This window comes from Pocillopora verrucosa, chromosome 11 (assembly GCF_036669915.1).
Source record: "Pocillopora verrucosa isolate sample1 chromosome 11, ASM3666991v2, whole genome shotgun sequence".
NCBI lineage: Eukaryota > Metazoa > Cnidaria > Anthozoa > Scleractinia > Pocilloporidae > Pocillopora > Pocillopora verrucosa.
In genome coordinates this window covers 15,801,605-15,824,772 of record NC_089322.1, presented here as the reverse complement: position 1 = coordinate 15,824,772, position 23,168 = coordinate 15,801,605, and the positions used below count along the sequence as shown (strand labels likewise).

Below are 23,168 nucleotides of genomic sequence, written 5' to 3'. Positions count from 1 at the left end.
ATCAACGCATTAAACTCCGCGCGTGTTTGTGTGTAAGGTGAGCAGCTTAAAAAAATTAACCATTAGAAAAATGTTATTTTCCTACTCTAAAAATAAAAAAATTTGCTTTGTACGAGAACTTGTTTCAATCAGTGATAGGAGTATAAGAGATCCAAGGAATCTCAGAAAATGAGGGAGATTTTCCGCCACAATGTTCAATATAAACATAAATCTACGAGCTAAAAATATCGGACTACGCCACCCTTAACTCCAAGATCTGATTAGTAATTCTCCCTTCTTGCTCCTATACATTTCCTTTAAAACAAGTTTAGAGAATTTGATGTTGGGTAAGATGACATCCTTGAGCTGATCAGTTTTTGTTTTCTCATCACCTGTTTGCGTGTTAATGCTTTGATATTGCAAAGGAGAAGCTACTTGAAAATCACCTCTGAGAGTTGGAGGGTTAATAAGAAACAAGGCAGATCAAATTTTAAGAGCAAAAGAAATTATGATGAAAATGCAAAATCTCCAATCTTTTTCTTTGCATGTTGTAAGACTAGTGTAGAGTGTTTTCGGATCAGTGAAGTCCTTACTTTATAACACTACAATTTATTATAGAGCTGGCAGCGTCCGCGGGCAATATGAAGCGAATCCTGGGCCCATCTTGCCCGCTTGGGTTTGCCCTGAGCATGCGTAAACTTTCGACTATGTCACGGCATCTGGCCCCTTTTGACAATCTTTCCCACGGTCTTTTCTGTTCAGTTGACCTCTTTTCCAGAGGCCTATGCTGGAAACCCTTGATTCCATCACATAAAAACTGCATTGTGTTCAACTGTTTTTCACAAACCATTTCAGATGACAATTGTGCGATCGTATCTAGCCGCCATGTTTTTTTGCATGATGACACTTTTAAAGCTCGCGCTATGTTCGCACCCAGATCTCGCGCGGTCAAAAAACCCTATGGAGTCTCCTTAAATAAAGATATTCAACAAATCATTCTAGGCGTCAAAAATAAATTTCACTGCATGTCTGCCCAAAGTGAGCCTATGCGGTGGTTGACAAAAGAATACAATAGTGTTCTGTGACAGAAATTAAACTACCGACTCAATGAATTAAAAAAAAAACAAGTTTTAAATCTGAAATACTTTTGACATGCTTCATCTGAATTACTTGCGCGCAGATAAAACATCAGCCAGCCGAAGGAATCAGTATAAATATGGACCAGTTTGAAATTATTTATTTATCGTTTTTCCATCTAAGACACGGGCTATAAATGATCGCCTAAAGGGGGTGGAGGATTTTGGGAGGGATCACAAACCTCGAACTGATTATCTTAAGAGAAGTTTTTTGTACAGCGGAGCTCACTTGTGGAACAACTTACCCTTAGACCTAAGACAAGCGTCTTCACTGACCGATTTCAAATCTAAATTAAGTCGCCACAGTTTTAAAGTAATATCTTAATTTTAAATAAATTTTAGACACGACCTCCATGAAAAGCAGATTTTTTTAGTTGCTTCTTTTATTTGAATTGTTATTATTAGATTTTATTATAGTTAGGAAGATAGATATACCTTTATAGATAATTAACAACTGATGGAAATACCGTGTATAAATAAAGTTTATCTTATCTTATCTTATCTTATTTTCAGAACCATAGGGGGGGAGGTCAGCTGCATGTTATCGTAAAACAACAAAAGTTTTCCATTCCCCCCTCCACCCCTCCCCCCCCCCGAAATAAAATTATCTCCAGTACTTTGTATCCAATGTGACACTGATACGAGCGAGAGATGCGGCTGAGAGTCGAAACCAGGGATAAGGGGGGGGGGGGGGGATAAATTCTAGTAATAGCCGGCTAATGAAGATGTGCACCCTGGTAAGATGGTATTTTCAGCGCTGGATTGACTATTATGGGGTTGAGTTACAACAGAGTTACTAGAGCGGGGTCGCATACTTTCGGGATTTTGAGGGTTAGAGAAAATACTAGTTGAAATATAAATTTTAAATGTAGTAAAGGTTCGGAGAGGCACTCACCCACCACCCATCCCCCCCCCCCATCCCCCCCCCCCCCCCCCCCCCGCGATAGGCTGGGTCTCAAAATTGGATGTTTTTACACATTTTTACAAAAAAATTTGTCCACAATTGTTGTTTACATGCACGAATCATTAGCAATGGAAAACGAAAAAAAGGAATGCTGCGCTTAAACCAACAAGCGTTCATGGCAAGTGAGTGCTCTGCCTTAAAAATAGTTGCACAGAGATGGCTTCCAAAAGTCATCATCTAATTTAGTTATTTAAGTTTTCTGTTTTTCCACTTTTTCCATTTCAGGAAGGCATTCTGTTAATCACAAAAGAGCGATGAATAACGGGCGTGAAATCCTGGAGAAAATCAGCATAGGTTTGGATGTTGCTACATATCTTCTGAAAACTGATCGTGGTATACCAGCCTCTGATTTTTGTGATGAATGTGTCATCTTACTCAACAACCTAGACGTGGATATTAAAGGCCTTGATGTCTCTGAGGTAATATTCAATGTATACTACGCAATCTCTGGTTACACAAATGCGGTAAGATACACCAACAAACTTATTGGCATATTATGCAATGCTGGAAAATCAATGATGGAGCTGGGAGACAAATATGAACGAACAAATAGGTTTGCAGAGGCCAAGAAACTTTTTAAAAGCGTAGTTGCTATCAATAAAACAATTGGCCTCAGAAGTGAAGAAGCATTCACTTATGGCATGCTAGGACATGTGTTTCAATCACTCGGTGAACATCAGAAGGCTAAAGAATGTTATGAGAAAGCACTTGCTATCGCAACAGAAATTGGCGACAAGAAAGGAGAAGGAACACTCTACGGCATCCTTGGAGTTGTGTTTCAATCACTCGGAGAATATCAGAAGGCTAAAGAATATCACGAGAAAGCATTTACTATCGCAACTGAAATTGGCGACAGGAATATGGAAGGAGCAAGCCACGAAAACCTAGCAGCTGTGTTTGAATCACTCGGTGAACATCAGAAGGCTAAAGAATATCTCGAGAAAGCACTTGCTATCGTAACAGAAATTGACCAAAGGAAAGGAGAAGGATCGCACTACAATGGCCTTGGACTTGTGTTTCAATCACTCGGAGAATATCAGAAGGCTAAAGAATATCACGAGAAAGCATTTACTATCGCAACTGAAATTGGCGACAGGAATATGGAAGGAGCAAGCCACGAGAACCTAGCAGCTGTGTTTGAATCACTCGGTGAACATCAGAAGGCTAAAGAATATCTCGAGAAAGCACTTGCTATCGTAACAGAAATTGACCAAAGGAAAGGAGAAGGATCGCACTACAATGGCCTTGGACTTGTGTTTCAATCACTCGGAGAATATCAGAAGGCTAAAGAATATCACGAGAAAGCACTTGCTATCGCAACAGAAATTGGCGACAGGGGTGGTGAAAGAACATGTTACGGGAACCTTGGAGGTGTATTTCAATCACTCGGAGAATATCAGAAGGCTAAAGAATATCACGAGAAAGCACTTGCTATCGCAACAGAAATTGGCGACAGGAAAGGAGAAGGAATACATTACGGGAGCCTTGGAGTTGTGTTTCACTCACTCGATGAATATCAGAAGGCTAAAGAATATGTCGAGAAAGCACTTGCTATCGCAACAGAAATTGGCGACAAGAGAGGAGAAGGAACATGTTACGGGAACCTTGGATGTGTATTTCAATCACTCGGTGAATATCAGAAGGCTAAAGAATATCACGAGAAAGCACTTGCTATCGCAACAGAAATTGGCGACAGGAAAGGAGAAGAAACACGCTACGCGAACCTTGGAGGCGTGTTTGAATCACTCGGTGAATATCAGAAGGCTAAAGAATATCTCGAGAAAGCACTTGCTATCGCAACAGAAATTGGCCACAGGAATGGAGAAGGAACATGTTACGGGAACCTTGGATGTGTATTTCAATCACTCGGAGAATATCAGAAGGCTAAAGAATATCACGAGAAAGCACTTGCTATCGCAACAGAAATTGGCGACAGGAAAGGAGAAGGAATACATTACGGGAGCCTTGGAGGTGTATTTCAATCACTCAGTGAATATCAGAAGGCTAAAGAATATCACGAGAAAGCACTTGCTATCGCAACAGAAATTGGCGACAGGGAAACAGAAAGAACACTCTACGGGAACCTTGGAGTTGTGTTTCACTCACTCGATGAATATCAGAAGGCTAAAGAATATGTCGAGAAAGCACTTGCTATCGCAACAGAAATTGGCGACAAGAGAGGAGAAGGAACATGTTACGGGAACCTTGGATGTGTATTTCAATCACTCGGTGAATATCAGAAGGCTAAAGAATATCACGAGAAAGCACTTGCTATCGCAACAGAAATTGGCGACAGGAAAGGAGAAGAAACACGCTACGCGAACCTTGGAGGCGTGTTTGAATCACTCGGTGAATATCAGAAGGCTAAAGAATATCTCGAGAAAGCACTTGCTATCGCAACAGAAATTGGCCACAGGAATGGAGAAGGAACATGTTACGGGAACCTTGGATGTGTATTTCAATCACTCGGTGAATATCAGAAGGCTAAAGAATATCACGAGAAAGCACTTACTATCGCAACAGAAATTGGTAACAGGGAAGGAGAAGAAAAATGTTATGGGAACCTTGGACTCGTTTTTCAATTACTCGGTGATCATCAGAAGGCTAAAGAATATCTCGTGAAAGCACTTGCTATCGCAACAGAAATTGGCGACAAGAGAGGAGAAGGAACATGTTACGGGAGCCTTGGATGTGTATTTCAATCACTCGGTGAATATCAGAAGGCTAAAGAATATCACGAGAAAGCACTTGCTATCGCAACAGAAATTGGCGACAGGGAAGGAGAAGAAACACGCTACGCGAACCTTGGTGGTGTTTTTCAATTACTCAGTGATCATCAGAAGGCTAAAGAATATCTCGTGAAAGCACTTGCTATCGCAACAGAAATTGGCCACAGGGATGGCGAAGGAACATGTTACGGGAGCCTTGGAGACGTGTTTGAATCACTCGGTGAATATCAGAAGGCTAAAGAATATCACGAGAAAGCACTTGCTATCGCAACAGAAATTGGCGACAAGAGAGGAGAAGGAACATGTTACGGGAGCCTTGGATGTGTATTTCAATCACTCGGTGAATATCAGAAGGCTAAAGAATATCACGAGAAAGCACTTGCTATCGCAACAGAAATTGGCGACAGGGAAGGAGAAGAAACACGCTACGCGAACCTTGGTGGTGTTTTTCAATTACTCAGTGATCATCAGAAGGCTAAAGAATATCTCGTGAAAGCACTTGCTATCGCAACAGAAATTGGCGACAAGAGAGGAGAAGGAACATGTTACGGGAGCCTTGGATGTGTATTTCAATCACTCGGTGAATATCAGAAGGCTAAAGAATATCACGAGAAAGCACTTGCTATCGCAACAGAAATTGGCGACAGGAAAGGAGAAAGTGCAAGCTACGCGAACCTTGGTGGTGTATTTCAATCACTCGGTGAATATCAGAAGGCTAAAGAATGTTATGAGAAATCACTTGCTATCGCAATAGAAATTGGCGACAGGAATGGAGAAGGAAGATGCTACGCGAACCTTGGAGGTGTATTTCATTCACTCGGTGAATATCAGAAGGCTAAAGAATGTTATGAGAAATCACTTGCTATCGCAATAGAAATTGGCGACAGGAAAGGAGAAAGTGCAAGCTACGCGAACCTTGGTGGTGTATTTCATTCACTCGGTGAATATCAGAAGGCTAAAGAATGTTATGAGAAATCACTTGCTATCGCAATAGAAATTGGCGACAGGAATGGAGAAGGAAAATGCTACGCGAACCTTGGAGGTGTGTTTCTATCACTTCGTAAAAACAAGCTGGCCAAGGAAAAATTTGACAAAGCACTCGCCATCAGTATAGAAATCGGCGACAGATTGTGTGAAGGACTATGCTACGCAGGTCTGGCAGATCTGCATTATTTGTTTGATGACTACCAGAAGGCTACAGAACTGTGGGAAAAAGCGCATGCTATCGTCATGAACATTGGTCATAGGAAAGGACAGGGAATGATTTACATGATCCCTGGACACTTTTCTCTTTCGCTTGGCAATTATGACCAATCGGAAAAATACTTTGAGAATGCGTGCTTGATGAGTAACAAAATTGGAGACAATATGACTTACTTTGAGAGCCTTCTCGGTATTACTCGGGTAAAGATGTCTCAATCAAAGATCGAGGAGGCAATGCAGTATCTTTGTCGAAGTATTGAAACTTATGAAAAGTTGCGAAATTTTCTCAAAGGAAACGATGAATTTAAAACGTCTCTCTTAGAGGAGCACGGTAATTTCCTCTATAGGTTGTGCAGTGAGATACTGCGTGCCAACGGAAGCCTGCGAGATTCTCTTAAGGTGGAGGAGCTGAGACGCGCCAGAGGCCTTGTAGAATTGATGGCGGACAAACTCTTAACTGATTCATCATATCAGCCTGAGATCGAAAGCATTGCGAGTAAAGAGAGCAATTGTGCTGTTTTGTACATTTCATATTGTGAACGACATGTTCATCTGTGGGTATTAAAAGCAAATGGACACATTGACCATCGTGTGAGCCCCGAACTGAAGATCGACACTCTCATGGCTGCATTCGTTTGCGATGTGGAGGAGATTTTTAAAAAGAGTGCCTCCAGTTTCGGAATTTTGCATGACGAGAATTGCGAAGATCGATCTCTAGGTGACGACATTCCCTTGTCTCCTCAAGAAGAGAGCCGAGCACCTTTGCAAGGTGACGAAACCAAACGCAACGAACTAATTCTTCAATTGTGCTATGACCAGATTATCGCTCCTGTAAAAGATTTACTTACAGAGCCTGAAGTCATCATTGTACCTGAGAGGTGTTCCTACCGAGTCCCATTTGCTGCCCTACGGGATGAACCAGCAGGAAAGTATTTATCAGAAACCCACAGAATCCGCATCGTCCCTTCTCTGACAACTCTCAGGATCATCCAGGAATGTCCAGCGGACTACCACAGTCAGACCGGTGCACTGGTAGTGGGTGATCCTAAGGCTGGCCAAGTGCGATACAGAGGACGTATTCTGAACTTGATACCATTGTCTGGTGCAAGAAAGGAAGCAAAAATGGTTGGTCGACTCCTGGGGGTTCAGCCTTTGTTAGGAGAACACGCAACAAAGAAGGCAGTACTTAACGCACTTCATTCAGTGAGTCTAATTCATCTTGCTGCTCATGGTCATGCCGACAGAGGAGAGATTGCCCTTTCCCCTAATTGCGCCACTAACAATATTCCACAAGAAGAAGACTACCTTCTGACAATGTCCGACATTTCAAAGGTTAAGCTGCATGCTAAACTGGTCGTACTTAGTTGTTGTCACAGTGGGCGTGGAACGTTCAAACAAGAGGGAGTCATTGGAATCGCTCGCGCGTTCCTAGCATCTGGTGCACGTTCAGTGTTGGTGGCCTCGTGGGCCATACAAGACGAAGCAACAGAGCAGCTCATGAATCATTTCTATGAACGCCTGGCTGCTGGAGAAAGTGCCAGCGAGTCCCTCCACCAGGCCATGAAGTGGTTGAGAAGCAACGGCTTCACGGAACCTCGTCAATGGGCTCCGTTTGTGCTGATGGGAGACAACGTGACATTTGACTTACAGAAGTTAAGGTAAGCTTGTTTCTGGTGAGTGATTTTGTAGAAGTAACATTATCTACCATTACTTGTGAAGAAAAAATTTTATGACTGTAAGATTTAATCTTCTACACAAAGAGCACATTCTGACAGTTTGTTAACTGGTCATGGTTCAGTATGGTTATTTCAGTCTTTAAGATTGTTAACATTTAAGCCATTGATCAATGCATGCAACAACCGCAATCTGAGAAAAAATAAATAAATACATAGAGACTTATTAATTTATTAATAAATTAATAAATACGGTGAACAAGCTAAGTCAATAACAACAGCCAAGTGATGATGGAAACGTGATTTCTAGCTCTCTCGTAAAATGTTTTCACTTATGTCCGGAAATGCACCCAGTAACGAAAATAGCAGATTCGACGAAACCTTCTCAAAGCGAGTGAATGTTCATGGATTTGACGATTTTGACGAATTTTTGCCATTTTCGTTACTTCATGCATTTCTGGACATATCTTACATCTTCTTTACTCAAAATGTTTGTTTTAGGCAAAAAGAACCGACAGAGGACGAGAATGAAGGCGACAAGAGACAGAGTAGCGACTAATCCTGGACAAAGACTTCTCCTCCTGTACACTTGAAGGAAAACTGGTATTACTTTACACAAGAACTTTTTAATTTTCACAGCTATTTTGAGTGTTTTTTTTTTTATATATACAAGGCCCAGGTGTTCAGTAGGTAATGCAATTTGCCCAAAAGGAGGAGTAAAAATGAACACACGATTGAAAAGTTAAAAACAGGAAATATTGGGTGAATTTTTTACGATGCGAAAATTATGGCACTGTTTCTTTTCACTTGAGATTACAGAGAGTCATGGATCTTTTCATTTTTCTAAGATTTGATTCGCAATTCTCCCTACTAGATGCCTTAATTTTCTCTATAAACTGATAAAGAGAATCAGTTCGGTATTATGTCACAAAACAAAAAAAAAGAAAAAAGAAATCGCCCTCAGATTAATGAGTTGGTGTATTCTGATTTGTTATTATATAGATAACGTGTAGATAGTTTTGTATGGAGAATTCATATTTAAATCACTTCAAGGCGTTAAAGGGCGTAAAGTTAAGGCATTTGTTCATTTATTGAACCTCAACTGTAATATAATAATGGTAAGAGCCATAGAGCGCTTTTCAATTGAGAGTCATAAAACCAAAACCAGAGTAATTACAACGGCCAATAGGAAAAAAAGAAAATACCTTTAAGAGACCTCAAAGTAAATCCGACCAAACTTCCTAAAGCGCGGGAAAACGCAGAAGAAAGAGTTGTGATTGGTTTTATAAGGAGAGTAAGTTTCTAAAGAAACTGTAGTGCTACGTCGGTGGGAGAGTATCACAAGGTAAATTGGTATTAATAACCCATTTTACGTTATGAACTCAAGCTACTCCGTGATTGGTTTTACTTTAGCGTCTGATTGGTTAAGAGATTGGAGCGAGTTTTCTGAACCGATCACAAAGCGAAGAAGAGCAAAAAAAAAAAAAAGGAAGCAACTATGGATAACTTTGGACACACAATTGAAAATTGCTCTATCATTAACATTATGATTATAATTCTCTTTAAAAGTTTATTCTCAGCTCTGAGAGTCGTTGGAAGAGAGTCCCAAGCTAATGTTGTTATGATCTATATTTCTCTCCTTACGAGGTCTCACAAAAAGCGCAGGAAAACGCGAGCGACTAAGTCGTGATTGGCTTTAGTTTTACATCCGATCTGAAAGATTGGCGCGAGTTTCCTGGACCAATCACTGAGCAAAACAATGCAAAAACAAAACAATCCCGAATTACATTCGGCACTTAATTGAAAAATGCTCTAATAGTAATCATAAATAAAACAACACAAGAAAAATGGCGTTAAAGTTTTATTTCAAAGTCTCACAAATTAAACAGAGTCGAACGAGTTTATCCAATTTAGGATGACAGGTAAAGTACCTAGAGGGCTGAAACCCTCAGACGATTTCGGCAGAAATTAAGGTTGTAACTGTAGCTTTATTTTTGCGATAAGGATTGGCGTAATGGACACGAATTCTAAGCTTTCAATGCAACCGGTGGAGGAATTCTCTGTACTCCCTCACAGTACCAAAACCTCGGCTCTTTTTGAATGGACAAGTTAGGAACACAAACAACCTTTAACTAGACTTATTTTTTTATCGAACATTAAATACCTATCCTTTCAGAACGTCATCAGGTAAACTTTAATTATTTTTATTAAGATTATATTAGAGAGAGAGAGAGTTTCTCTTTGGTTTATATTTTACAGTATTTAATGTATTGTTAAAATAACTTGGACAAGTTTTTATAGCATTAAATTATTTTTGCATTTACTTTTGTATCTATAGTCATTGCCCATTAAGGCAGATACGAATAACTTTGATCAGTTATTAACCTCAAATCAATTGTTTATCGAAAGCACCTTAAAGCAACCCATTGACGAATCCCCCCTCATATGAATCAAAATGGTCAATCCAGCAACAGTTTTCATAAAAAATGATGCAGCGAATGTGGTTGTTGTGACCTAAAGAACGAAAACGTATAGAACTGGAGTATTAGCACATTCAGTCCCAGTCCCAGAATTACGTTTCATCTTCGTAGTTCCACTTGGCTGGTCTCTTGCAATGGATTTGGTTGTAACTCCAGTATCTGGATGAACTTTCTTCAACACCTTGTAAATGTACAGTGAATGACTTTCCTTTCTACTCACTTTCTTTTTCTTATTATCGACTACAAAACCAGATTTCTCGGTACCAGCTGAAGTGTGGACGTCTTGTATTCTGCAGCATACACCTTTATTGATATCTGACGGGCTATACCAGCAACTAAACTACTCGCTACATCTAGTTACATGCTCGGCTTTTATAGGTACGGTTGAGGATCTAAAACGTTCCGTAACATTACAATAGATTCTATTTATATATAGATTCAGGGATGACTCAGCATGACACAGCTACTTCTAGGACATTCTTGAAGGTCACACTACACCAGCTTCCTTCTCTGCTGTAATATCACGAGAGGGTTTACGTGATTTCGCCATGATTCTACAAAGATTCACCCTCTTCTACACCACAGTATTCGATCGAACCACAAAGTAAAATCGCAAACTTCGCAACATAAAACTGCTTCTGGCGCCAATATTTACTGGGATACCTGTGGTAGCCCAGTCATAAAATGCCTTTGTTTTCTGTCGTCTTTTGTTTTCCTCGATCCTCCGCCACAAAATGGAAAAAATTGCGCAATAGTACCCAGTGGTCATTGGGCCCTCAACACCATGACAACTAACTGTGATCCAATTAGGTGTTCACATGCTGATCACGCGTGATATCTTGATGATGATTGGCGTTGTCATGCTCGGACAGGTCCGGGTCACATGACGAACCACGAGATTTTTGCTTATAGGTGAATCTTATGTTTGTTTTCACTGTAGTTGTATGGATATTCTTTTTAATAAATGCATGATTCAAAATCCTGTGTTTTTTGTGTATAATGTTATTATGTTACGTATTGTTTACGCAATTGTCTTGTCGCAGGCGGCCCAAGCTCACGCCTAGAGAAAAAGCCAACGATTAATTCATGAACGCGTCACGCGTTGTGTGACTCGGTGTTAAGTTACGAGGGGAACCGTTGAAAATTTGAACACGTTATAAGAAATAGTATAGGGAACGAAATATGGTCGATTTACAACGATAAATATTTCGAAATATGAACATTTTTCTCGTAAAATCAATAAAACTTACGCACACCCTGTGTATCCGTTGTAGTTTCTGGCGATTTCTGCCGTTTTAAGCTTGCTTTACCATCACTGTTATTCGCGTCATCTAATTTTATTACGTCGGTAAAATCTGTACAGACATCACACCAACCAACTCGCGCGCAAAGTAAGAAGACTATATTGAAGGCTTGAAATTATATTATGATCGATTTTCATCAAGAAATGGCCCAGGAATTTTCCACAATAGTGCAAATAATCGTGAAGGCTGATCGCGGAAACGGCGATTGCGTGACGCTCGGTAAGCTGTAAGATAACTGTGTGTGAGGTAACTCGACATTTTCGTTCTTTTCCGCGTTAATACTCTTCTTTCCTTTTGTAAGAATGTAGACCACTTACAATGTTTCAAGTAATCCACCCACCCTACAAAAAATAACTCTTGCATGCATAGCATGCCTATGTTTTGAAATAGACTTGAGCTCACTATTTCAGTATACTAGTCCGACACCCGTAGTATCACTACACTTGATTCCAAGGATCCAGTGCCATCCAGGTATCCCAGTTACCTTGCTCACAGGGTCTAGTTTCTTTTGAAGTGTACTACAAAGTTTGTTTACATTCCGATCATTCTTTGTGAATGACGAGGTTACATAACAAAATGTCATCTAATTCAAATTTGCATATTGTTTTCCTTGAATCGTTTATTCTTTCTTCTAACACAAAAAGTCCGAAAGCCTATTTAAGATTTGTTTCCACAGTTAAAATTGGTAGGAAGTTTCTCAAGAACGCATTTTTGGTTGATAAACGAGTTCGTAAAGTTTTAACTTGGTTTTGATTGATGATTGAGTTTTGGCTTAAATACGAACTACTTGCCGTAAAATAACTTGCCTGGGGAAGGGGAAGTTATATTTCAGGGGAAGTTTCGAAACGCCTCTTTTAAAATTTATTTCTTTTGATCAAAATAGTATCCGTGTTTTTGATTCTCCTAAGACGAAAAAATCTGAAAGCATTCTACTTTTTGGTTTTAACCTTCGACCGCCTCTACAGGCCAGCATGGTACGTAGGTAGACATTCTTAGCCTAACTAACCAACATAGATTTTGTGCATGCATCATCTTGAATCTTGAGAACAGCGGCCACATACACACATTCTAAGCCTGTTTATAGCAATCGTAATTCTGTTACTTACCCGAGCTTAATTCTTTGTTTTCGTTTTCTTCCCATCCACTCCTATGCTTTATTTGGTAATTTTCCTCAAAGCTCGTTATCTAAAAAGGACCAAACCAACAATCTCGTTTATTCTAGTTCACATGCAGTTTGGGTTATAATCTGAATTCGGATAGACTTAGCCTTATACAGTAAAACAGTGCGAAAGTTTTCTGCCATGCAACCACATTTATCTTCGATGAATCAAACGCCTTTTCAGCTTGAGCTAGTCCTGATTTATCTTTACATGTTTTACAGTAGAAAGATTATTTACAGGTGAACAGAATCATGGTGCACCAATCTCTACATGGTTTGGATAGACTACAATGCAGTTTATCGATAAAATTGCCCTTTATCGGTTCTGTAATAATTTCATTTATCAACTCCCCCACGGAGACCCAAGTGTGAAGTATTTTTTGCAACGACCTAGTTCAAAACACAAGCACTGTTCAGAATTTTCTCATTTGAAAGGTCGACGACAATTTTCAAGTTGAACTCAACTCTTACCTTGTGTACTACAGCAGAAGACTTTCTGGGGAGCTGCCATTCATTGTCGAGTCTTCAAGCACAGACCATTCCTCACAAGTTTCCAGCCATGCTTAAAGTCAGAATTTTTTTCCTTTACGACGTTTTCACTGAAAAGCGTAACAGTTCAGACCACGAGGAACCGTAAATGCAAATGATTGGAAAGATCCACACGTGAAAATTCAGACTTCAGGCGAATGAACTGCGTGTGCGAGGTTAGTGTAAATTTGCATTCTAAGGTCTCAAAACGCTTAATTATGCTGTTGAAAAAATGAAGGGGGGTGGGGAAGGAGGGGTCGGGAGAGGGGCTGGTGGTGTCTGCATTCTTCTTCCAAACTCGTGGAAAAAATTCTGATAGTAATTTACATCAGTTATACTGATGAATAAAGAAGTTTGATTCAGTTTGACTTGCTGCTGAATATTGTAGAGAAAAAGCCTCTAAAACGCTACTACCGACTAAATATCCTCTTGAGATGCTGCAATATTATAATAAGTAGGAACAAGAAATAATGGACCGTCCATATTCTCTTGGCAAAACCCATTAAAACGTTCGGAAAGATCGTACAGGAATCGTTTGTAAGGAACGCTTGGCAAACGGATCAAAGGTTATGTTTCAAGGAACTGAAGACCGTCCACTCTCAAATTGAGGAACCAATGAAATGCGCATGCGTACAGTAAAAGTTCCCATAATTGTGGGGGTTTCGTAAGTTATATTTAATTGTGAAAACACATGTTAGTTTGAATGGTACAGGCGATGCCCGGCATACGTGCTGGGTTACGGGGAGCTAAAGACCCGTGTTTCTCGTGATCAAGTAGAGGGACTCGCCTTGAATTTTTGTCTTGAGGGCTAGCCATCGCTTGTGGTGCCCTCGTAAATCAATCTTCTCTAAAATGAAGAAATGTTTACGAAAAAACAACCGGAGAAAGTGCAAATAACCAATACTTATCTCCGTCTTTAAAGAGAATCTGTTACTTTCTTTCCCCTAAATTCCCTCTGCTCCCGACACTTCTGCATTCTTTGATAAGGTTGCAATAATACTGTGACCATGTCACACTCTTTTTTACTAATGTCACGCCATAAGTGACGCGTGACACTTATAAAAAGAGTTGTGTGACTGGTAGTTTTGGAGGTCAGTAAATCGCAAAACTAAAAATTGCCACAAACTTACATTTCCCTTTTCTTTAATGGTTTATTAAGCATTATGTACAAAAAGCATTCAACATAAATTAGTCTGTATAGTTGCTCATCCCCTAAACTGATACAAATCTACCAGCTACACAGGCTAGACATAAATCAACAGAAATTAGCTGGTGTCCATTGCAGAAGCTTCAGTGGTAGAGGAAGGTTCATCTGTATCAGTTTTGTCTTCTGTTGAGACACAATGGATGAAGAATACTGAGTTAAGCATTACAAAGAGAGAACATCTTGGTGCATTAACTCCCGGATCCTTACATCTCAGAAGAGAAGGAACTTAACACCAGGATTGACAATACAAAAACATCTGTGAATATGAGAGCTATTTTTGCAGTAACAAACAATAATTAAGCAGTAGCAAAAATAAGTCTTGAAAAAAATTCTGGCCGGTATAGGATTTGAACCCATGGCCTCTGCGATACCTAGGCAGTGCTTTACCAACTGAGCTGACAAGCCAACTGGGAGATGGTCATCATGTTGGTTGTAACTACACCAGTGAAGTGATGATATTTTTACTATTTTTCCTTCACAGTCAAAAACATCTGTTCATATGACAGTCCGCCATCTATTCATATAATTATATGTGAGGTCCACCCCCTTGGAAAAATGTTATAGAGTTGGCCACGATTGCTCAGGTCTAATACTGTTTCATTCAATACTGACAAATTTGATAGACTAAATTTGCGAATCCTGCTTGTCAGTGCAAAAATAATTTGTGATTTATATTCCACTGCATTTCCACTTTTGACCCCTGATAGTGACTAATGTCCAATCTCTCCTCACCATACCCCCCCTGAATCACACATTAAAGTCATGAGAATAATGGAAACGATCACTAACAAAAGAAAACCTTGATTGGATAAGAAATTCTCCTTGTCAGCACCTTTGGAAATGTATGGAAAACAGTATAGAGAATATACAAACTGATGTTGGAGTGTGAAGAGTTACGTGGAGAAGTCTCACCTTCTAGCATCCGTTGTAACTCGTGAATTGTGTTGATGAGAAGATGGAACTGTTTCTGTCGCAGTTCAAGCTGGAAAAAAGGAAGGAAATATCCAATAACATAATTATACAATTGATATTTTCAAACTACTTATTTGTACTTGACTTTCTCTGATAAGAAACAGAATTTCTGGCTCATAAAGTTCGTTGGGATCTATCAAGTCTTATACTATCATGCCTCAAAACTCCTCATACATCAACATGCACATGGTTACCATGCCATGAAATGCTCTTAAAATTGTGAAGAAAGGGATGATGTGTTTTACTTACTTTCCCATCCATGGGAGAGGCAGTATCCCTTGTTACTTAATATTTTAAGGGAAACTTTGAGAAGGTCTGCAGATAGGGTCAATAAAAAAGAATATTTTTTCATCCTTCCCTTGTTTTTTCCTCTGTAGTCTACAGTGCTCTTACTTGTTTCAATTCTTTCACATTTCTATCTCTCTGTCCATACAATTCTGACAAGAGCACTTTGAAGAAATTTGCTAATTTGATTCACCTACCTTGGATAAAAGACTTTCTTTAGTACTTGTCAGAGAACTGAGTTCTTTATCTAGTTCTTCAATTTGTCTGCAAAGAGAAAATTCAACTGAACAGTTAGATCCAATGCAATAAAAAAATACACTACTTCCTCAATAAATATCTCTGGAAAACCTTGCCAGTTAGGTTAATACAAATGACTTGCTGATAACAAAAGGTTGTTGAATCATTTAAGAAGGCAAATAAAAAATACAAAAATAATCCACACTTACTTTAGAGTTTCTTGCCTCTCTGGATGTTGGGTGATAACCTTAGCAAGTGCATCATATTCTAAATAAACATAAAAGTTGGTATTCAAAAGATGCTACTCTTTTTGTCTCAAGCCTGGACCCAAGAAATTCCAAGTCTCTCACAACGAATATGGGAAGATGGGAGTGGAGTTTGTATGATAGAATTTGGCAATTGATGAAAAAAAAGTTAAGTTTCTCAATGGAGTTTTCTGTTAAGAATTTCAAAGTTTACAGGTGGAAAGCAGAATTGAGACTAAATGAAGCACCACAGTAATCAAAAATGGCCTTACATAATTTCTGTTTAAGTACAAGTAACATGTACTGTTTACAATGTTCCTGTACCTTGTCTGTTTCTTCGTATCCTCTTTGCTTTCTGCAGCTCAGTCTTGCAGGATGCAATTTCCTCATAGGCATGTGAAATACTCTGCTCTGTTTTTTAAAGCAAAATGTTAACCATGTAACTCATGGGAAGTAACACCACAAATCATTTCATGTAAGTATCAACATTTCAACTTCTTCAAAGATGCATCTCTTGATTTAACCCTTTAACTCAAATGAGTGTGCACCAAGACAGAATTTCTCCTTACAATATCAACCAGATAAGTGATGAGAATAAAGAAAAATATTAGTATGGGGTAACCAATTGATCCAATACTAAATTCTCTGAACTAACATAAGAATTGTATGGTTGACAGTAAGGAGTTTTTTCAAACTTCTTTTCCTGAAATGGCTCAAATTGCTGCAACCTGTAAAGATCTATTCATTGAGCAATAATTTTTTTACATTTAAAATTTACAATTTAAGTTACAAGCAAAAATTACTCTTACCTATTTCACTATAAATCTTCTCATAGTTTTCAGTTTCCAGCTCATTCATTTCATAGACAGTCTGTGTTTTACCAATAGCAAATTCACACTGAGCCAGTTGAATAAGCATTTTCTGATATGTGGCATCACTGGAAAAGGAAAAACAACAAACAAAATGAAAAGCCATGTAATGTATAGCCTGTTTTTCACTAGCGACACAAGCACAAATGTAAGTGCAAACCCAAGCTTAACAGCTCTTATTTCACCATGAAAATAGCCTCAACACATGCATAAACACAAACACAAGCACAAGGATGGAAATTTTCTTCTTTTTTCTTGTGATAATACTTGTGCTTGTCAAATTCATTTTCATTTGGCATAATTACTTTATACTTGTGCTCATGCTTGCATTGCTGGTTAAAACCAGGCTCAACTTTAACTGGAAGAGCTACTTACATCAATGTTATTAAGGATGTTAGGCAAGCCATGATGGCAATAGTATTGAGGATGTTGCAAAACAAAAGATCTCATAAGCAGAAAAATAACTCAGCAAATGTGCTTTAAAACTTTGTACATGTCTTAACCATTCTCTGCAAAACAACAACATGAAATCCCACATATTTGTGTGATCAGAGAACCAAGACCCTGACAACAAATTACTTGAGTTTCCATTTGGAATTCAACTCTGCTCATGTACATTATGCTGAAGCTGAGGTGTGGTGCCATAAGAGACAGTAAGAGACATCTAGCCTTTGCAAAATTCTTCCTTCGACTATAACTACGTTTTTTGATTTACATCTTCTTTGACATCGCTGTCCTGACTGCTTAAGGTCCCTATTAAATGGTCAATACACTGAGAAAGTCGAAAACTATGCCATAGCTTGAAATTAAACTAATCTTACTTAATACAGTTTCATTGAGCCGTTGGTCACAGTCCTGAAAAGTCAAAAAATGACCCATAAAGTCCAAATCAAACAGTGAGTCGCTTACCTATAAGGTACACAGTCCACAGTATGAAGACTTCATTAACACCATAATATACAAATAGTGTATTCGTAAACAACTCTTCAGCTGACCGCGACCTTACAGAGACAAATCTTATGTAGCCACGCATTCTAGAAATAAGCTTTCCTAAAAATCGCACATATAAATCTAAAGTAAAAAAAGAAAATCCTTGGATCAAGAAATATGAAACAGTACTAACTTGTCTTCCTCCTCGCCAGTAGAATTACACCATTTCAGAAATGTCTTCAAAAGCGCGGTAATTCTGCGATCATCACCCGCACCTTCTCCATCAATCAACAGCCTCTTCCGAATGATATCATCTTAAAGTAGAAAACACACAATCAACTTAATGTTGAAAACGCAAAATGGAAAAGTGTTTTTGCGTTTAAGTCCCCTTTGACTCACCGTCGGTTGCCATCTTGAAACTAACAGAATACTGCACCTGCGAGAGTCTGGGAAAAATTTTCTATTCGTTCCATGGTGTAGATACACATGATTTGTCTACCAGCACCAAGAATGGTTTCTGTTCGTAATGTTGTTATAATCGTAAAGCAAATCTTGGAAGAGTGGATTGTTCGGGAGTCTGGAATACTGTCCAAAACACAATGCGAAACCTTGCTACGTTCTGAAGAGACTATCTCTACCTTACCTACCAAAAGAGGAAATTACCCGAGATATCCCCTCTATAAGGAAATTTCAAAAAAGTTACATCAGTGGCTGTCCACTGGGAATTTTCCTGTAAAAAGCGAAGCTTGTGGATTACTTTCGGAGGAAAATTTTGTTCAAGAAAGAAAAGGAATTTATGAAAAAGTTTCGCTGGTACTGGCCTCCCTTAACGATTCTTGGACAGAGATTTCTGATGAAGAAAAACATCTTCAGTTTTCTTCTATCATAAAAATTCTTGGCGTTAGAGGATTGCTTGATCTGCTTAATATTCGCCACACGCAAGGAAGTGTTGATATTTTCCCTCCTCCTGTTAAAGTTCTAATAGAATCCTTCAATGAGAAACACAAACCAAATGCCAATTTGACAGTTGGTGCGAGGGCCTTGTCTAAACACTGCCACAGGGATTCCAGTGAATGGTGGGGTGCCTGTGCGGGTAGTGAACAAGTTAAGAACGAACATGCTATTACAGTTGTAATGCGTATACTAGAAGATGCTTCATGGATTAATATCCACCTGCTGCCACATGAGCTCAAAGTTATTGAAGTGAGGTGCACTGAAGGTTACGGCGCAAGATGGAGTCATGATGGAAAAGTTTTCCGTGGATTTCTTGAGCCTCAAATGGAGGATGGTCATGCAGCAGGGTGGAAGCATTGAACTTGTAGCTCACTGTCAATTTAAATTCTTTTTTCTAGCTAATATATATTTTCTTGTAAATACTTCTGAGAATCTTTTCTAATCTCCTGTTTGGTGATCATTGTATAATTATAATTAAATTGTTTGGAGGGGAAATTTCATTTAAATCACCCCTCAAAGTTAGAGATCAATTTTGGTATCTAAGCAACTGCACACCCTACCTACCTATCCCTCCCTAAGCCCAACCACAGTCAATTGATGACAAGTTAGGGTTAACATTGGGTTGGGGGAGGGGCAGGTATGCTGTTGCCCAAATTCTGACATTAATCTGAAGTTAGTGTTAAGGTTACTGTAATATTTAGCAAGTTCTTAAGATAACTTACTTGTGAAAATCAATACTCTTCTGGTAAAGTTTTACCACATTATTTACTGATATCTGTCAACATAAATGTTTATCATAAAAGTACAAATTGTTAGGAAATATATATATTTGGAAATGATCCAAAGAAGTAATAAACAGCAGTTTTCTATCGCATCAGCAGAATCCATGCAAATTCATAGAACTGAACCTCTTTGGTAAAAGTCAATAATCTTCCGGAAGAGACACTTCAATCCAGTTATTTTGTATTATTAATAGACCGCTGGCTACAAACGTGCCAGCGAAGGGGTTTTGAGAAACTCGTTCCCAGGCCGACAGAGGTTCTTGACCCATTTAAATGATGGCGGTTCGAATATGTATATTTCTGATATTTTTCTCTGACTATTTCTCGATTTACTGCCGCGTTTCAGCATACAAAATTGTAAAAGTTGCAAACTACAACATTTGGAATGTTATGTTCCAGTGGGAAACAAGAAAATACTTCATTGCGGAAATGGTAATTTTTCACGTTTTTTGATATAATTTCATATCTGTCTCTTGACATGAACATTCAACCTTCACATATTTATGTGTTTCCCGCTGTTTTGTTTATTTTTTTTTTGGTAAGGCTATTCTTATAATCCCAGCGAAAATAGTCATTTGAAAGGTTAGGTGACTATTTTTCTGGCTACGTTCAATTTAAAAAAGAGAAACAAATCAAAAGAGAACTATTTTAATCGATTTTTATATTTAACAAATTTTACAACAAATTTAATCAAATTTAACGTTGTTAAATTGACGAAAGTTTTCGAAATTCATAAATATTAGAGATTCTTGATGTTGAAAAATCAAAGATCGCGAGATTCTTGTTCTTTTTCAATCTTTATAAAATGTTTGTTGGTGTTAGTAGGTAGCTGAGCCCGGTCAAATCTACCTGTCAGTTAACCCGTGTCAATGCCCGTGTCCACATGTTGGGAAGGGTTGAAATTTGTTTTATATTAACAGCAACTTGAAAGCTAGTTTGGGTTGGTACTTTCACTCAAATAACCATGTTGGATTTGTTAGTTTTGTTTTCACATTGTGACATACTGCTATTCTGTCAAGGGCACTCAAGTTGGTATTTATTTTTATTTTTGTTTTATGGTTTGCAATTTATTATTCCAGATAAATAAAATTAACCCAGATGTGATTGGTTTCCAAGAAGTGAGGGCTGATGCTAAGGATGAAAGAAACCAGTTAACTGAGCTTCAAGAGTTAATTCCACGGTACAAACACCTAGTTTATCACCCTGTTGCCGTGGTTACACACCCAGCTGGTCAACAAGGCCCGCCAGGGTGGGAACAGGAAGGCCTGGGACTACTCAGTAAACATCCCATAATACTAAGTCACGTTGTGAACCTTACTATTGGGAAAGGTGGTGTTGATCGCAACAAGAGAGCTATACTTCATGCCCAAGTTGATATTGATGGTGAAGAGCTGGATATAACAGTGCTTCACTTATCTTACGATAAAGCTCAGCAATGCCAAAATGCAGTGGATGTCATTAACTATATTGCATCAATGGGAAGTGAACGCTCTGTTTTACTGGGTGACTTCAATGCATACAATGATTTCCATTGGCCTGTAAATGGAATAATGAAAGGGTCCTTTGACAAGCAAGGCCCATGCCACGCATCCAGTCATTTGGATCCACAGGGATTAAACCAAGGATATGGCTTTGTGGATGCCTGGGTGACAGCAAATGGGAACAGCAAGGGATATACCTTCAGCAATATGGTGTGTTGTAGAAAGGTTTTTCTGCCATGCTCTTGTATAAATGATCTAATCCTTTTTTTTTTAGCATTTAGTAATGTACATGAAAAAAAAAATTGCTTCTGATTGGCTGAATGCAAAGTTGTTACACTAATGTAAATTACAAATAGCGCGCCCTTGCTTTCAAAACTTTTGTCTGTCTTAACTTCCAGTGATGTTTTTCCATCTACATTATTAACGAGTAATATCATGATTCCTGTTGCAATTTGGTGTAATGAGCACTTGAAAATTTTTCAGATTACAAATTGCACTTGCCCTACAGGCTTGTGCAATTTTGTTGTCTTTGAAAAAGACTAGTGCTTATTAACACCAAATTTTATTCGAAATCATGTTAGCACCTATACAAACTTTCATCCCCTCTTTCAGTTGTGCTGCCAAAACAGACAGCTTGATACGCAGATTGCTGACAGGATTTGGTTTGCTGCTTAGCCTCCTATGCTTGCTGTTAAGTTGAAAAACAAAAAGCCAATACCTTCTTTACCAACGTCACTTTGTCTTGTGCCCTATCCATTCCATGAGCATTTTGCAGAAAAATTTTCCATTGGTTTATTTTGTCTGAACATTATCTGACTTAACCCTTTAACTCCCAATATCTCATTAGTAATTCTCCTTACTGTCTGCCATACAGTGATATGATGTGATGTTAGTTTGGAGAATTTGGGATTGGATCAACTCACAATCCCCTAATTGATATTTTTCTTAATTCTCATAACTTGTCTCCTTGATTTTGTGTTGATATTGTAAGGAGAAATTCTGTCTTGGTCATTCATGGGAGTTAAAGGGTCAATAGTATCATGTTGTTTTGGTTTCTTAACACTGATCTCAAAGCTCTTGCTAAGGGCACAAGCTAAAGATAAGCTTATTTTCTTTTCAGCCAGAGCCCGGACTCATTAGTCGGCCAGACAGGATCCTTGTTTCTTTAACTGGACTTCAAGTTGTGTCTTCTGAGATTCACGGAGATGGAAAAATCTACCAACAAAAGTACAGCTTGCAGAATAAATGGCAAAGGCTTAAGAAAGCATACCTCATGGCCAAAGAAACTGCTTATGGTCCACGTTTTAAATACACTTGTCATCAGGACTGTGGCCCTCATGGATCATGTCGGTGTGGTGTTTGTGTTAAAGGAGGAGATACAAACAACTGCGAGTTGCCCTTCTGCTTTGAATGCGATGCTGAGCACTTTAACAATTTTATCTTACTTTTCGTGTTATATTCCACAACTTTGGTATTTTTCCTGTACATTCTCATAAAAATGTTGATACAAAGATGTTTTGCAAAGATGAGAAGAGCGCATGCCAGGGTCTTGTTTTTGTTGTCGAATAGAACACTAGGAATAGTTGTGGTTTGTTTAATGGCCACTCTTCACTTCATCACAATGACTTTGCTACAAGACACCTTGGAAACTGTTAATGGAAGGATTGCAGAAGAAATGTTTCCTTCAGATCATATGATGGTCACTGCAAGCTTGAAGTTTACATATAGATAGCACAAACTGATAATCAAAATAAGTAACCATGGTCCATGGTCTTCCCAACTGAATTTAAATAATGTATTCAAAGAAACAAGTGACCAATACTTAAAATTTTTTATTCTTGAGAAAAGAAATTTACTTACCTTACAGCATGGTTTGTACAGAGAGGGTAGCAAAGGAGGGGGAGGGGGTGGGGAGAGAAGTCCAGTTTCATGCAAGATTTTTAGGAAAATGCATGCAATTGTGTACCGTAAACAATACTTCATGCCACAGAAATTTGCAAGGGAAGACTTCAAATCTCACTTTTCCTTGCCCCTTTAGGAAATTTATACAT

The 23,168-nt window shown here is 38.7% G+C and overlaps 4 protein-coding genes across 4 annotated transcripts; 3 read left to right on the top strand and 1 right to left on the bottom strand.

Annotated features, from left to right (window-relative positions):
• Positions 1-2,194: 2,194 nt before the first annotated feature.
• LOC131771092 (tetratricopeptide repeat protein 28-like) lies at positions 2,195-9,853 on the top strand. Its single transcript, XM_066174065.1, has 3 exons — positions 2,195-2,201; positions 2,305-7,669; positions 8,186-9,853. The coding sequence occupies exons 1-3, from the start codon at positions 2,195-2,197 to the stop codon at positions 8,241-8,243; spliced, it is 5,430 nt and encodes a 1,809-aa protein (XP_066030162.1). The 3' UTR covers positions 8,244-9,853.
• A 4,428-nt stretch (positions 9,854-14,281) lies between these two features.
• Positions 14,282-18,320, bottom strand: LOC131771103 (THO complex subunit 7 homolog). Its single transcript, XM_059086857.2, has 8 exons — positions 18,300-18,320; positions 18,094-18,214; positions 16,911-17,038; positions 16,426-16,512; positions 16,066-16,123; positions 15,817-15,883; positions 15,275-15,344; positions 14,282-14,485 (listed from the first exon to the last, which is right to left on the bottom strand). Exons 1-8 carry the CDS (start codon positions 18,310-18,312, stop codon positions 14,421-14,423), a joined length of 609 nt encoding a protein of 202 aa, XP_058942840.2. The 5' UTR covers positions 18,313-18,320; the 3' UTR covers positions 14,282-14,420.
• An 89-nt stretch (positions 18,321-18,409) lies between these two features.
• LOC131771113 (uncharacterized) lies at positions 18,410-19,715 on the top strand. The gene has a single exon (XM_059086866.2). It carries the CDS (start codon positions 18,411-18,413, stop codon positions 19,212-19,214), a length of 804 nt encoding a protein of 267 aa, XP_058942849.1. The 5' UTR covers position 18,410; the 3' UTR covers positions 19,215-19,715.
• Positions 19,716-19,906: 191 nt separating this feature from the next.
• LOC131771097 (uncharacterized) lies at positions 19,907-22,856 on the top strand. The gene is made up of 3 exons (XM_059086851.2): positions 19,907-20,068; positions 20,716-21,327; positions 22,238-22,856. The coding sequence occupies exons 1-3, from the start codon at positions 19,910-19,912 to the stop codon at positions 22,847-22,849; spliced, it is 1,383 nt and encodes a 460-aa protein (XP_058942834.2). The 5' UTR covers positions 19,907-19,909; the 3' UTR covers positions 22,850-22,856.
• The last annotated feature ends 312 nt before the right edge of the window (positions 22,857-23,168 follow it).

Coding starts and splice junctions, on each gene's coding strand:
- LOC131771103 (XM_059086857.2), bottom strand. Junction 15,884..16,065: donor GAGAGGCAAGAAACTCTAAA/GTAAGTGTGGAT, acceptor TTCTCTTTGCAG/ACAAATTGAAGAACTAGATA. Junction 14,486..15,274: donor GTTACAACGGATGCTAGAAG/GTGAGACTTCTC, acceptor GTGTCTCAACAG/AAGACAAAACTGATACAGAT.
- LOC131771092 (XM_066174065.1), top strand. Junction 7,670..8,185: donor TTTGACTTACAGAAGTTAAG/GTAAGCTTGTTT, acceptor TGTTTGTTTTAG/GCAAAAAGAACCGACAGAGG.
- LOC131771097 (XM_059086851.2), top strand. CDS start 19,910: ATGATGGCGGTTCGAATATGTATATTTCTGATATTTTTCTCTGACTAT. Junction 20,069..20,715: donor AATACTTCATTGCGGAAATG/GTAATTTTTCAC, acceptor TTATTATTCCAG/ATAAATAAAATTAACCCAGA. Junction 21,328..22,237: donor GATATACCTTCAGCAATATG/GTGTGTTGTAGA, acceptor TTTTCTTTTCAG/CCAGAGCCCGGACTCATTAG.
- LOC131771113 (XM_059086866.2), top strand. CDS start 18,411: ATGGTTTCTGTTCGTAATGTTGTTATAATCGTAAAGCAAATCTTGGAA.